This window comes from Stegostoma tigrinum, chromosome 16 (genome assembly GCF_030684315.1).
Source record: "Stegostoma tigrinum isolate sSteTig4 chromosome 16, sSteTig4.hap1, whole genome shotgun sequence".
Lineage (NCBI taxonomy): Eukaryota > Metazoa > Chordata > Chondrichthyes > Orectolobiformes > Stegostomatidae > Stegostoma > Stegostoma tigrinum.
The window spans coordinates 45,639,903-45,654,698 of NC_081369.1; the positions used below are offsets into that span (position 1 = coordinate 45,639,903).

The following is a 14,796-nucleotide window of genomic DNA, read 5'->3' on the forward strand; positions in this document are numbered from 1 at the left end:
GAGGAAGGGTCACCAGACCCGAAATGTTAACTCTGCTTTATCCCCCACAGATGCTGACGGATCTGCTGAGCTTTTCCAGCAACTTTGTTTTTGTTGTTGAAGATAACAAGTACTTTGTTGACATTGTTGGAACTACAATGGAAGTGCAATAAAATTGCATATTTGTTCCATGTATGTTTTATTTTTAGGGATAAGTGACAGTGGCGATTATAAATACAAAGATTACATTGTTAGTATGATGCCTCCACTACCAGAGCTGTCCTGTATTGTTTTTCCCGGAGAAGGATCAACAGTCACAACAAAATTCAGTGCAAAATGCACCGTCGCCTGCAGCTCTAACTCATCCTGCAATTCTTCAGACCTTACTTACTGTTTCTTTGTGAAACCAGGTAATGGCTTGTTTGTCTCAAAGGTATTGTTGATTTAAGGCGTGGGTTTGGGTTTCTTTTGGTTTATTCGGACTTTCAACTATTTAGACTGAAAACAGGAATTCATAGTCCGATGGTTACAAAAGTATCACTGTCAGAAAAGACAGATTCTTAACCTTTTACAGGACTCCAAAAATTGTAAGATTGTATCGTAACATTTACCATGATTAATTCATATCCAATGAATGAAGGACAATGCTATCATTCTCTGCAGTGATACCTAGATTTTATTCTTTTCATTTATGCAATCATAGGCTGTGTGATGAGACATTGAATAAGTTGGGGTGATCGCTGCTCAGAAAGAAACAATTGCAACTAGAACAAAAAGAGAAAAAAAACAAACTGAAAAGGTAACAAAGTGTGGAGCTGGATGAACACAGCAGGCCAATCAGCATCTCAGGAGCAGGGCCTAGACCCTTCATCAGAGAGGGGGATGGGGAGAGCGTTCTGGAATAAATAGGGAGAGAGGGGGAGGCAGACCGAAGATGGAGAGAAAAGAAGATAGGTGGAGAGGAGATATTGGTGGGGAGGTAGGGAGGGGATAGGTCAGCCCAGGGAAGACGGACAGGTCAAGGAGACGGGATGAGGTTAGTAGGTAGGAAATGGAGGTGCAGCTTGAGGTGGGAGGAAGGGATAGGTGAGAGGAAGAACAGGTTAGGGAAGCGGGGACAAGCTAGGCTGGTTTTGGGATGCAGTTGGGGGAGGGGAGATTTTGAAACTGAAAAGGTAGATTAACAGAGTGCATTAACAGAGTTAATAGGAACTGCCGATGCTGGAGTCTGAGATAACACGGTGTAGAATTGGATGAACACATCAGAAGAGAAGGAAACCTGATGTTGCCAGCCTGGAACCTTCTTCAGAAAAAGGGTCCAGACCTGAAACATCAGCTTTCTTGCTCCTTTGAAGCTGCCTGGCCTGCTATGTTCACCCAGCTCTATACCTTGTTATCAAGTACATTAACATCTGCAAAGAGAAAATATTGATGATGTCTAGGGTATTGACCAAATGTTTGCATCTCAAATATTGATCGATGATTTCCTTTCAAAAAGCTGAAGGACCTTCTTTGTATTTTCAGAAATTCCTACTTTTTTTTTCTCTTACAATAGCAAATTACGGAAGAAGCCCATTAACATTCTCATCCCAGTTTTTATGAAACAATGGGACAAATGGGACATATTGTAATGGTAATTTAATAAATGTACACTTGTTAACATTTCCTCCACATCAATAAAGTATTGACCTTTCCTCTTACACTCTTGACAGTTTAGTTAATTTAGTTGATTTCTATAATATCCAGAATATCTGGAAATTGGAATATCCATTGGACATCTAGCTGTATGATTGACAGTGAAAATAATTACCTGTAGTGAAAAGGATTCCAGATGTCCCACAGGTCCCTTGGTTTCAGAAGTTGGGCTTGTCTTAAAATTTTCAATGAATAGCTAAACCGACACGTTGCTTGTCTGTCAACTATAAAGCTGAACAACAAATCGGAGGTAAGTCAGGCTTCCATTCTTTGGTAGCAGGGAAAATCGAATCCTGCGTAATTTGGAGTAGTCAGGCCATTCAAGAGGCTAGAGAGTTTGGGCCAGAGATGAGAGCTTGCTGATTGTGGAGATTCCAGAGCTGTAGACAATTATTGAGGTTTGGTCGGCTGTAAGGAAGCGTTGCTGCAATGTTGGACAAGCATTGCTACCTACACATCTGGATGTTCTCACTTTCTGTTCAACTGCAAAGTTTCCTGAGGTTGGGGAAACCTGGTCTACAGCAGTTGTTGAAGATAAACAATGCATCAGATGGAGGCATGAGGCCTTCCTTAAATGATTTAGGGGTCAGCCTACATTCTGAGAGAGGCTGTCAGTTAATCCTCACCACCACTTTAACCAATCCTGACTCACCTCTGTGAGGTGGTGGCAAGCTGAAGTTGAGTTGTCCAACCACTCATGAAAGCAGAAAAGCAAAATGATTCTTTAACTTTCGCAACAGAGCACACAGCACAATCAAGTATAAATACTGAATTTTGGAAACTTTGCTAATACATTGATATGCTTAAATTTCATTTATATAGCAATGATAGAAAATTATTTTAAAAGGACCATCATAGTACTAAAATTAATGCTCATAACAAGAGCATCATGACTGACAATAATGTGAAATACATAGAAGTGCTACTTCTACAGTGGGATGATAATATTGTCCAAATTTAAATGTATGTTTTAACTGGAGATTTATTTCATTTGTGGATTTTCTGGACAAGAATTGACTTTATTGTAGATAGATCAAATTTTGAGTGAAGTGGTAATTTGACCGATCATAACTGTGTGCCCATTCCCCCATAGCTCAACTATTTTCTCCGCTCAAGTATTTATCCAATTTCCTATTGAAAGCTAGTCTTGAATCTACTTCCTCTATCCATTCAGGCAGAGAACTTCAAATCATGATGTGCTGATGTCTTTTCAGATGTTCCTTTACACTGTGATTCACAACCAATATTGCCACCTACTTACTTACCACTGGGAGACAAAAAGAGTGATAACCGTTTGAATATCACAGTCACTGTCAGAAACAGTGTGGGCTCCGTTACCAGTGTTATTACTACAGTGGTGGTGAGTTGTTGGGATGTTGTTAACAATTAGATCAATTTTTCTTGCTGTGCGGAGTTGCAGTAAAATCATGAATTTTAATAAGAACTCACCATTCATATCCTTCTTTTGAGTAGTTTTTGAATTAAAATGATTGATGATTAATCTCCAGTGTTAAATGGTATTTAACTCACTGTTGACACAATCTTATGAGGAGACTTGGGTCATTGACAATTATTGCTTTCATTACTATTATTTTAGTCTGAGAATACTAAGAGACCTGGATAAAGTGGAAGACGTTTCTACTTGTAGGAGAAACTAGGACACCAGGGCACAGCCTCAGTGAAGGGGCAACCCTTTAGAATTGAAGTGAGGAGGAATTTCTTCAGCCGGAGGGTGGTGAATCTGTGGAACTCATTTCCTTAGAAGGCCGTGGAGGCCAAGACATTAAGTGCATTTAAGAGAGAGATAGACGATTTCTTGATTAGTAAGGGGATCCAAGGTTATGGGAAGTCAGAAGAGCAGGATTGAGAATCACATCAGTCATGATCAAATGGCAGAGTAAACTCAGTGGGTCAAGTGGCTTATTTCTGCTCCTATATCTTATAGTCCTATTTGGGATCAGAGAAGTCATTGAGACTTTACCTCCAGGTCATCAAAATAAGTAGAGGGACTGCGTTTGCAGAGGCTCAAAGAAGTTAGCATTCTTTATTTCACCATCTTCTGGATTTGACAAGGTGGTTTTATGTCAGATGTCAATTCCCGTTAGTTTTGCATGCAAAACTAACTCCAGGATATCCTGATAAAGTCTTGGATTCAGTTTCCTGGGCTTCACTCTGCCAAGGTTTTGCCAAGTTTACCTTCGCCCATTCAAATTATCGGCCAGAGTTAAGTATGTGGCTTTTCGTAGCAGCAATGGTGGGAAGGCTGATTTATCTGCTAAGATGCCTCAAGATGTCCTCATCCATCAGCATCACATGACATTTTTGTTAGTATTTTCCCAGGATATGACTGGAAATATGCCTATTAATCAGTTACAGAATGTGCCATTGAGTCTATGTTTCTTACAATTCTGCATGACTACTTGTTAGAACAGGAGGAAAAATCAGGCCCTGGGATCTTGTCGTCCAAATAAGGTGATTGCTGAGAGGTTTGCGAATGTTTAGGATATAATTCCTAGGGGAACATAGTTAGACATGAATCTGGATGTTGGTGACCTGAGTGAGTTCCTTGGGCCTATGTTGATGGTCCCATTGATATCTATCAACTTGCAAAGTTCAACTTTTTGCCCATTAATTACTGACTTATTTAGGACTGCTCCAATCAGACATTGAGCCTGGTCAGAATCACAGGCTTTCAACAGAAGTGCCCAACATTTGGCACATTGAATACCCATGGCACCAACTCCAGCAACCCTGGATCCTCCGTCCCAATGATATAGGAGAACAGGGAGGTGATGGAGGCAAATGTACAGGGTGATTGGGGGTTGGTGAGCAGCACAATAGTTTGGTGAGTAGGGTCATAGGTTCAGGGGACTTGCATCGAAACACCAGACCTCACCAATCACCCTGTGATGGGTCTACTAAGAAGGTGAGACACAAATTACCCACTACATCCAATGAGCAAGTTAACTAACTAATTTAAGATGCATTCAAGTACATTTTTGTCTTCTTCATAGATCATAAAATGGATGTTGTTGATAATATGATGCATCTATTCATCACTCTCCTGAATCTATTGGTCTCCCAACTGAATGTATTCATTTTTCTCCTGCATTTGACTGTGATGTTTTCCATAATCAAGCAGCCTTTCCTCTCTGCCGGCCTCATAAAACCTTCATAGTATGCATGTGTTTGTTTTTTGATTTAGGGAGAAAATTAACTTAAAAATACACCTTTATCCACTCTCTTCCTAATGGCAATATAGCACACAATAACCTTACAATTATGTGGAAATACTAACAAACTATTATTCATTTCAAATCCCTTCTATTTTAGAAGTAAATGGGCTGTTTATAGCACCACTGCTTACGATTTAAAACCTACAATACCTTTCTGGGACCTTGGGATACTCAGCATCAACTCAGAGATGATTAGCCGTTGTCTCTAACCATGTATACCTCACACCTTCTCCTCAGTAAAATAAACTAAACAATCCTAAGGTCTCTAACAATGAAGACATTCAGGCTTCTGTCACACAGGCTGCAAAAGATATCATTCATTTTCCCTCAGTTTAAAACCCACCATACCCAAAATATGGATAAAGTCACTATGATCTTACCAGATCATGGGGCTGCACCCTCGTTAGAGACAACTGGTGGTGGTTTAACCTGAAGTTCACCACACCTCAGGCAAGGGGAGTGGATGAGAGAAAGAATCAGCCAATGCAAAAATAGAACCCATGCCGTTGTGAACAGAGATAATGGGAACTGCAGATGCTTGAGATTCCGAGATAGCAAAGTGTGGAGGTGGATGAACACAGCAGGCCAAAGCAGCATCTTAGGACCACAAAAGCTGACGTTTCAGGCCTAGACCCTTGTCAGAAATGGGCAGGGTCTAGGCCCGAACTGTCAGCTTTTGTGCTCCTAAGATGCTGCTTGGCCTGCTGTGTTCATCCAGCTCCATACTTTGTTATCACCCATGCCATTGTCATCACTTTGCATTGTAAACCAGCCATCCAGCTAAGTAATACCCTATGTTGTAACTATGCATGGATGACAAATATCTTAATTGCAGTTGTAATTTCTCCAAATACAGCTTCTCTTTTTAAAAATTAATGGAAGTGAAGTTCAGTGAATGGAATAGAAGTTCAAATTCTCAAACTGCCCAAGTGGAATTTGAACTTCTGTTCAGTTGCTAGTAATAAATCTTTTTAATCCTTTCACACTACTTGTACTAACTAGTAAATATTGTTGTAGGTGGGCAATAGATTAGGGGCCACAGAAGAATCATATGTGTAGAAAGGGACATATTGTTAGATTTATTTTTTTCCTATTTTTACCGCAGGTTCGTGAGTTCTCAAACACTGGTAATGCCAAGGACCTGGAAACACTCTTATCAGAAAATTTAGAAGATACATCAAATTCAATAACTAACAGTTCTTTACTAATCCAGCTGTTTGAGTCTGTCTCTTCTGAGCTAAATCAAAAGGCCAGTGAAGGAATTATGGGCAAACTGACACTAGAAGACAAAAAGCAGGTAACAACTTTTATTAAAAGTGGTGATTGTACAAATGAATAAAGCACTGACAAGTACTGCCTTTAGTTCTGAATGGGAGCTCAAGGTCATTATAGTCCAATACCTCTCATCCACCAATTTAAAAATTGAACAAATAAGTTTGAAATGCTGGAATTCTGTCAGTTATTTATTTTGATCATTTAATATCAATATCATATGAAAATTAGAGATAACAAAGTGTAGAGCTGGATGAACACAGCAGACCAAGCAGCATCTCAGGAGCACAAAAGCTAACCTTTCGGGCCTAGACCCTTCCTCAGAAATGGGTAGGGCCGAGGCCTGAAACGTCAGCTTTTGTGCTCCTGAGATGCTGCTTGGCCTGCTGTGATCATCCAGCTTCACACTTTGTTATCTTGGATTCTCCAGCAACTGCAGTTCCTATTATCTCTCATATGAAAATTAGACTTGAATGTATTATATATTCATGATCTTTTAATGTGTGCTTCGTTTATGATTTGCAGTCTGCCTAACTAATGTCTGGCTTTCAGTTATTTTAAAAATGGTTCCTGCAGTTGTGTGAGGTAAAGGAGAAATAGTACAATCACAAAGTTGCTGGAGTTCAACTCTAATGCACATCAGTGAATCTAGGTTAAGCAGAGACATCCATACAAATTTGATTCACTTGTTAGCAGAAATGTATTTTCAGAGCATTTTGAGCAAAAATTGAAGCTGGCCATGTCATTTTGTTATTATGCAGTGGTAACATGAGTGCTATTGCTCACAAACAGACAGCTGCTGTCAAAAATACATTGCGCCTATCACAAGTGAAAAGTGTGGCATGTGAACTTCAGCGCTGGTGTGATGCCAGGTGCATCGTCCATACATCCTAGTGTCAAGTTTTATACCTGACATTTGAACAGCGAGAACCTTGCTAGTGAGTGGCATGTATATATGTGTGGTTAGCACCGAATCTTGTCTCAATCTCTCCAGTTTTCTATTCTCCCAACTGTCACAGAAACACAATTCATAAGACGGAAGCCAGAGTAGGTACCTGACACTTCCAGCTCAGAGGAGTGGAACCCTGGGCAGCATAGTGACTCAGTGGTTAGCATTGCTGCCTTACAGTGCCAGGGAACTGAGTCCAATTCTAGCCTTGTGTGGAGTCTGTGTGTTTCTCCCTGTGTCTGCCTGGGCTTCCTCCAGGTGCTCTGGTTTCCTCCCACAGTCCAAAGATGTGCAGGCTGGATGGATTGGCCATGTTAAAATGTCATAGTATCCAGGGATCTGCAGGCTGGGTGGGATATCCATGAGAAAACCAGGGTTATAGGGAAAGGGAAGGGCGTGTGTCTGGTTGGGATGTTCTTCACAGGGTTGATGTGGACTTGTTGGGCTAAATAGCCTGCTTCCACACAATTCCTGGTTGCTCCAGCTCCGAGGAATGTGTTCCTGATGGCTTGGAGGACCCTCCATTTTGGCCAATAGTTACTCGAATATGTTCTAATGGCAGTGAGTACCTGCACACCCCCCTCCAAGAACACTGACATTGGACAAGCATCAGCATAATTACAGCATGTCTCTGACTCACTTTGAATGCAGTTATCCACTTTAATGCTACACTTTTTAGTGGACTGACCTACACTTTTCAGGGTAATGCTGCTGCTGGACAACACAATTACAATCACCTGTCCCACCAGCAGCGATGGTGGCACAATGATATACAGTTGGAAGGGAGTTGCCCTGGGAGTCCGGACCTGATGAAGTCTCATGTCTCCAGGTCATACATGGGCAAAGAAGCCTTTACTGGTTGCCATGTACTGCCTCACCTTAGCTTCCATGTTGAACACTACATAGAGGAAGTACCGTGGGTGGCAAGGATGCAGAATCTACTCTGATAGTAGGGGGAGCATCAATGTCTTTCACCAACAGTGGCTTTAGTAGCACCAGTACTGAGTGAGCTAGTCAAGTCCTAAAGGACATAACTGCTAGACTGGGTCTGCAGCAGGTATTCAGGCAACCAAGAAGAAAGAAAAACATGCTTGGCCTTATCATTACCAATTTGCCTGCTCTAGATGTATATGTCCATGATATTTTAGGCAAAAGTAGTCACCATACAGGTCTTGTGGAGACTAAATCTTGTATCCACATTGAAGATACCTTGCATTCTGTTGTGTGACACTAACACTGTGATAAATGAGATAGACGTCGAACAGACCTAGTGACTCAAGAGTGATTGTTCATGAGGCCTGGTACATTTATAATGGGATGAGCAAAGCAGCAAATGACATGAGAACTCACAAGGCTCAGAGAGAGGAATGCTCAACAAAGCTCACTAAAATTGACACTTAACAAATTTTTGATTAAAGTCAGCCCAATGTCTATCCTTGGATGTGATTCTACAATTGAATAATTTGAACATGGTTTAAGGTACACTGATTTAAGGTTATCAGTCAGCTTTGCAATGGTGCTCACTTACATTTATTGGAAGCTACATACATTCATACAAGTGGACTTGTCCTTGCAAGAAAAATAATCATATCCAAGCATTGCACCTTAATGGAATTAAGTATACAAGAGTGCGGGGCAATAGTTGCAAGTACATTTTCCATGACAATACCTGAAACCAATCAGAGTCAACTTGCCAGTTCATGTGATAAAATTTGTTGTTCTCATTGAAACTTGGCATTCTTGTGTCTGCCCTGGTGAGACCAAGACAAAAAGTTTCAACAAGTGTGCATTCTTTTCAACAATACTGTGCTCAGATTCTACATTACCAGGTAAATGTTAAGTTTTCAAAGAGCTATTTTTTTGGAAATAATGCAAATCTGTCTGTTTTTTGTTTGCTGCTGTCAAAAACATCACCAAGCTGAGGGAAATCATGCTCTCAAACTTGTCGATCGTGAATGTCTCATCACTGCACAAGGCTGTTCAAGTTTCAGAAGTTCTAAAACAGCTAACCTACAAGACTGATGAACTCACTTCTACATCACAGGTAACTCCAGTCACGTTCAATTAACATTTTTACTTCTTCCCAATTTCCCCTCAATGAACCTGACTGCTCTTGCTCTTTTGCCTTCTGCAGGAAGATTCTATACTATAGTAGTTGTATTACAATTGTATTGTTCTGTACAATTCGCTAGTGTGGCCTTACTTGGAATATTGTGTGCAGTTCTGGTCGCCCCATTACAGGAAGGATGTGGAAGCATTGGAAAAGGTGCAGAGGAGATCTACAGGATGTTGCCTGGTCTGGAGCACAGGCCCCATGAGGAAAGACTGAGGACTTGGGTCTGTTCTCATTGGAGAGAAGAAGGATAAGAGTGGATTTAATAGAGGCATACGAGATGATCAGAGGATTAGATAGGTTGGTCAGTGAGAGTCTTTTTCCGAGGATGATGACGTTAGCTTGTACAAGGGGGCATAGATACAAATTGAGGGATGGTAGATTTAAGACAAATGCCAGAGGCAGGATCTGAGAGAGTGGTAAGGGCGTGGAACGTCCTGCCTGCCAATATAGTTAACTCAGCCACATTAGGGGCATTTAAACAGTCCTTGGATACGCACATGGATGATGATGGGATAGTGTAGAGGGAAGGGATTAGATTAGTTCACAGGTCGGCGCAACATTGAGGGCCAAAGGGCCTGTTCTGCACTGCATTGTTCTATGTTCTATGTTCTAATTCAGTGAGCAGTAATTCATTCACCTGCGGTTTTCTGAAAACCAGGATCTCGGCTCACTGCCTGTGAATGCTTCACTTTGAATTGCTCCCCTGGCAGTATTATTTTACCCAGTGGTAGACTGCCATTGCCTTCCAGTATCGGGGGAGGTGAGGAGGCACATTACCAGGCTACCTTCTACCAGAATTGAAATTAAACCAAAATTGGTATTATCCTGAAACACGTATTAAGTATCCAGTCAATTGAGCCAAGCAACCCCCACTGCAATAAGAGATTTAAATAAAAACCCATCCCAAGGCATTCATCCAGAAAGTAGAATATGCCTTGAAACATTAATGCCCATTTTTTGATTGAAAACATGATTGTAAATTAAAATAACACAAAGAGGTGATATGCACTTAAACGAAGTTGCATTGTGGTTCACAGGTTAGCACTGCTGCCTCACCACCAAAGAGCTAGGTTCAGTCCCAGCCTCAGATGATTGTCTGTGTGGAGTTTGTACATTCGCTCGTTTCTCTGTGGGTTTCCTCCAGGTGCTCTGACTTCCTCCCACAGTCCAAGAATGTGCAGGTTAGGTGGATTGCCCATGCTAAATTGCCAATAGTGTCCAGGGATGTGCAGGCTAAATGGATTACTCGTGGGAAATGCAGAGTTACAGGGAAAGTGCAGGGGGTTGGGTCTGGATGGGATGTTCTTCAGAGGGTTGGTGTGGAGTTGGTGGGTCAAATGGCCTGCTTCCACACTGTCAGGATTCTATAATTCTCAGTGAATGATTTACTCCCTTATGTCACAGCAGAATATTGAACTATCTGTATCTCTTTTCTGTCTCCTATTAAGTTGGAAGCCAGTTCAACGCTTCTAAATATGGGAAAATCATTGCTGACTTTCAGTGTTGTGGATGACGAAGATCCTGAGAAAAGAATAATTGCAGCAAACAGCCTCTTTAATGTGGTTAACAATGTTTTGGAAGCGGCAGTAGAAAATGATGGCCAAGAAGACTTGGCCATGGATATGGTAAATATAACTAAACACAGGATGAGATGGGCTCAGACTTTCATAACTAAATTGTGGTACAATTAAAAGTTAAAGGAATTATGTGATGTGCCTTATGAAAGATGTACTTTTATCTTTCAGCAAAGAGTGATATCAGAGAAGTTATTGGACACAATAGACCATTTGCAGGCTGTGGTGCTAAATGATGCAATCGCAGATGAAGAACCTGTGCTAATGATGATGCCCTCAGTAAGCATGTACCTACAGAGGTAAACAGGGAGGTTTGATCATTTGCTTTATAACCTATAAGTCTAAAAATGTAACAACATCATGTTACCAAATGGAATGATGATATTCAGTGCTGTATTAACTCTCAGCTATAAGTAGAGAGGATGTTGATATTCAGGAGCAGAATTCTTCCCACTTCTTTATATCCACTGCCAGGTTTTCCCAAGGCAGGTTATATGACAGCTAGCTGCAGAGCAAATTTCCCCATAACTCTTCCCCATTATGACCAATCCATTTAGTGACCTATTTTTCAGGTGCTAATCAGCTGACTCAGCCCCCAGACTGCCAACCAGGGCAGTTAAAGGGAGAAATCGATAGAGTCCTGTGTTGCAGATCTCAATGTTAAATTTTTCATCAGCCCAGCACTTCACTCACTGTACTGGATAGACGCAACATAGAACAATACAGCGCAGAACAGGCCCTTTGGCCCTTGATGTTGCACCGACTTATGAACTAATCTAAACCCATCCCCCTACACTATCCCAACATTATCGATATGCTTATCCAAGGACTGTTTAAATGCCCCTAATGTGGCTGAGTTAACTACATTGGCAGGCAGGACGTTCCATGCCCTTACCACTCTCTGAGTAAAGAACCTGCCTCTGACATCTGCCTTAAATCTATCACCCCTCACTTTGTAGCCGTGGCCCCTCGTACAAGCTGAAGTCATCATCCTCAGAAAAAGACTCTCACTGTCCACCCTATCTAATCCTCTGATCATCTTGTATGTCTCTATTGAATCCCCTCTTAGCATCCTTCTCTCCAATGAGAACAGACCCAAGTCCCTCAGTCTTTCCTCATGGGGCCTGTGCTCCAGACCAGGCAACATCCTGGTAAATCTCCTCTGCACCTTTTCCAATGCTTCCACATTCTTCCTGTAATGGGGCGACCAGAACTGCACATAATATTCTACATGAGGCCGAACTAACGTTTTGTACAGTTGCAGCATGACATCACGACTCCGGAACTTAATCCCTCGACCAATAAAACCTAACACACCATAAGCCTTCTTAACAGCACTATCAACCTGGGCGGCAACTTTCAGGGATCTATGTACATGGTCACCGAGATCCCTCTGCACATCCACACTACCAAGAGCCTTTCCATTGACCCAGTATTCTGCCTTCCTATTATTCTTCCCAAAGTGAATCACCTCACATTTATCCGTATTAAACTTCATTTACCACCTTTCGGCCCAATTCTGCAGTTTATTCAAGTCTCCCTGCAACCTGCAACATTCTTCCACCACTCCACCGACTTTAGTGTCATCTGCAAACTTACTAACCCATCCACCTATGCCTGCGTCCAAGACATTTATAAAAATGACAAACAGCAGTGGTCCCAAAACAGATCCTTGAGGCACACCACTAGGAACTGTAACATGAGAAAACACTATTAGCAAGAAGGTACTTCACACATAATTGAATGTGGAGTGTTCCTTCCAGCCATAGATAATAACTATTTACTTGTCACTGTTACCTTCTAATTTGTGGCCATTGATATTTCCTCGCCATTTTGACTAAATTTTTGTAACTGAACTAAACTAAACTTTTAGCTAAATGTTGGCCACAAATGTTGTTTGCTATTGCTCCTGTGAAACACCTTGTAATGTTTTGCTAGGATCAGGCATTTGATAAACTGAAATTGTTGTTGAAAAGGTAATAATGTTGCATTAAATATGAGACATTGTGGCTCTACATTACATTAAAGCACCATGTGCTGAAGTATGTGAGCATTAATGGAGAATGTGAGTGAGTTGGTAAACAGTTGCTATGGTGATAAGTGTTACTTATCTGGTAAACAGAGTCCGAGTAGACAAAGTTCAAAGTCAAGTCTTAGTTTAATGTTTATGCCAAGATGACCAATCAATCAGAGCTGAAAATAAACATGGAGAAGTAAAGAAAATTATATGAACAACGTAGCAGGTTAAAAGTTTCCTTTCAATTTGTTAAACACCCATCTTTCATACCAGAGAAAAAGCTAGCTGTTACATTAGCTCTTGCTTTCTTTCACGACTCTCATGGGCAAATCATAATTGTTGGTTTTCTCAGGCATGTTTGCATGCCTTGTTCTTCATAGTTACTTCAAAGTTCAGTGTGGTTACTTCATCCTGATTGTCTTTGTTGTTGCTTAAAGTCACTTTATCTCAAGACTGTACCATTCTGTTCTGCTGAATCTGTAGCAGCATAAAATCTGGTTTGGTTATTAGCTGCTTTTGTCTGAACAGACCCCAAAATGCATGTCTACAGCATGGAAACCCCAGAATAAGAAAATGGCACGTGCTGCACTTCAGGCCATTACACCTTATTTTAACTTTACACCAGTTGTGTATATATAGCCATTAACCCTCATAGCCACATGTCCTCTCAAACCCTCACACCACCTCCATGCCTTCATTCCACCCTTATTGCTATTCATTTAGCATCCATTAAAAAATAACAAAGAACTGTGGATGCTGGAAATCAGAAACCAAAGGAGAAATTGCTGGAAAAACTCATCAGGTCCTCTGAAGGGTCACTGGAACCAAAATATCAGGTGATAGAAATTTAGAAGGCAAAAATTCAAGTCTGTTAAAATTATATCATAAATTTGCCCACCCTTCCTCGAAAAAGTTAAACATTTTCATCAAGGATGCAGTAATGAGGGATGGGAGTATAATAAATTCAGGAAAGAGTTAAGAGATAGACATGAGATTTGTAAGAATTGCAAATACCGGTTGTAGCAGCATGCTGTATAAATCTGAAACAAGGTTGTTGGCATGAAGTTTTGAAGAAAAACTGATTGCAGTAAAACAATCTCAAAGATCTTCTTGGCTTTGTCAGCAATAAATGCTTAGGACTGTACATCAATTGATATTAAAGATGTATTTCTGCAGTGAGATCAGCCCAAAAGGGAAGTGTTTGTTCATCCTCGAAAAGAGGTACCACACAATGTGGGGATCGACTGGAAGCTAAAGAATGTGTGTATGGCCTACATTATACCTCTAGCGTTTGATACTTCTCAGTGAGGTCTACCATATTAAAAGTGGGCAGTCTTCAGTTGAAAGCTGTCCATATTTTACCATGAGAGGCAGCTTTCAGGCATCTTTACGTCGTCTGTAGTTTTTGTTTTTGTTCAGTAGGTGCAGTAAGTTTGGAAATATTGTCATAAATAGGCTTAAAGCAGAATTCAAAATTGGAAGTCAGGTTTCTGGTACTTTTAAGGACAATGGATTAGAAATCAGGCAGAATGGATCAGGTATCACTTTGCATTAGGAATCCTATTTGGAAAATATTAACCCCAGTGGTATAGTCAAAGCAAGGTTCGTAAAAGATTTCAACAGCTTCAAAAACAGAAATAGAGAAACTGCTGTGCCTAACTGAACATCTGAATAAGCTAGGCATCCAAGTTAGGGAGATGCCAATTTTAAAGTCTTAGTAAGGGGTACAATTATGAAAAATCCAAAGGGAAAAGATTTTATTCAGGTTGACAAAACATTGAAAACATTAAATATGGAGAATTATATTTCGAATTTTCCATCATTGGGAGATGACAGGAACATAAACCTTTGTTTTTAGTGATCCTTCTTATGCAGATCTCTCTGATGGGTTTTCAAGAACATTATAGTTTATCATTTTTCCTTTCGAAAAGCAAGGTAATTTTTGTTTTGCTTCAGAA

At 40.7% G+C, this 14,796-nt stretch overlaps 1 protein-coding gene across 1 annotated transcript in view; it reads left to right on the forward strand.

Annotated features, from left to right (window-relative positions):
• The window catches only part of pkd1l2a (polycystic kidney disease 1 like 2a), a 137,283-nt gene that overhangs the window by 59,316 nt on the left and 63,171 nt on the right, over positions 1–14,796 (forward strand). Inside the window, exons 15-20 of the mRNA XM_059651537.1 lie at positions 189–389; positions 2,889–3,034; positions 6,016–6,207; positions 9,050–9,175; positions 10,696–10,872; positions 10,993–11,120. Of these exons, the coding sequence (XP_059507520.1) occupies positions 189–389; positions 2,889–3,034; positions 6,016–6,207; positions 9,050–9,175; positions 10,696–10,872; positions 10,993–11,120 (970 nt within the window). The remainder of the gene's footprint in view (positions 1–188; positions 390–2,888; positions 3,035–6,015; positions 6,208–9,049; positions 9,176–10,695; positions 10,873–10,992; positions 11,121–14,796) is intronic.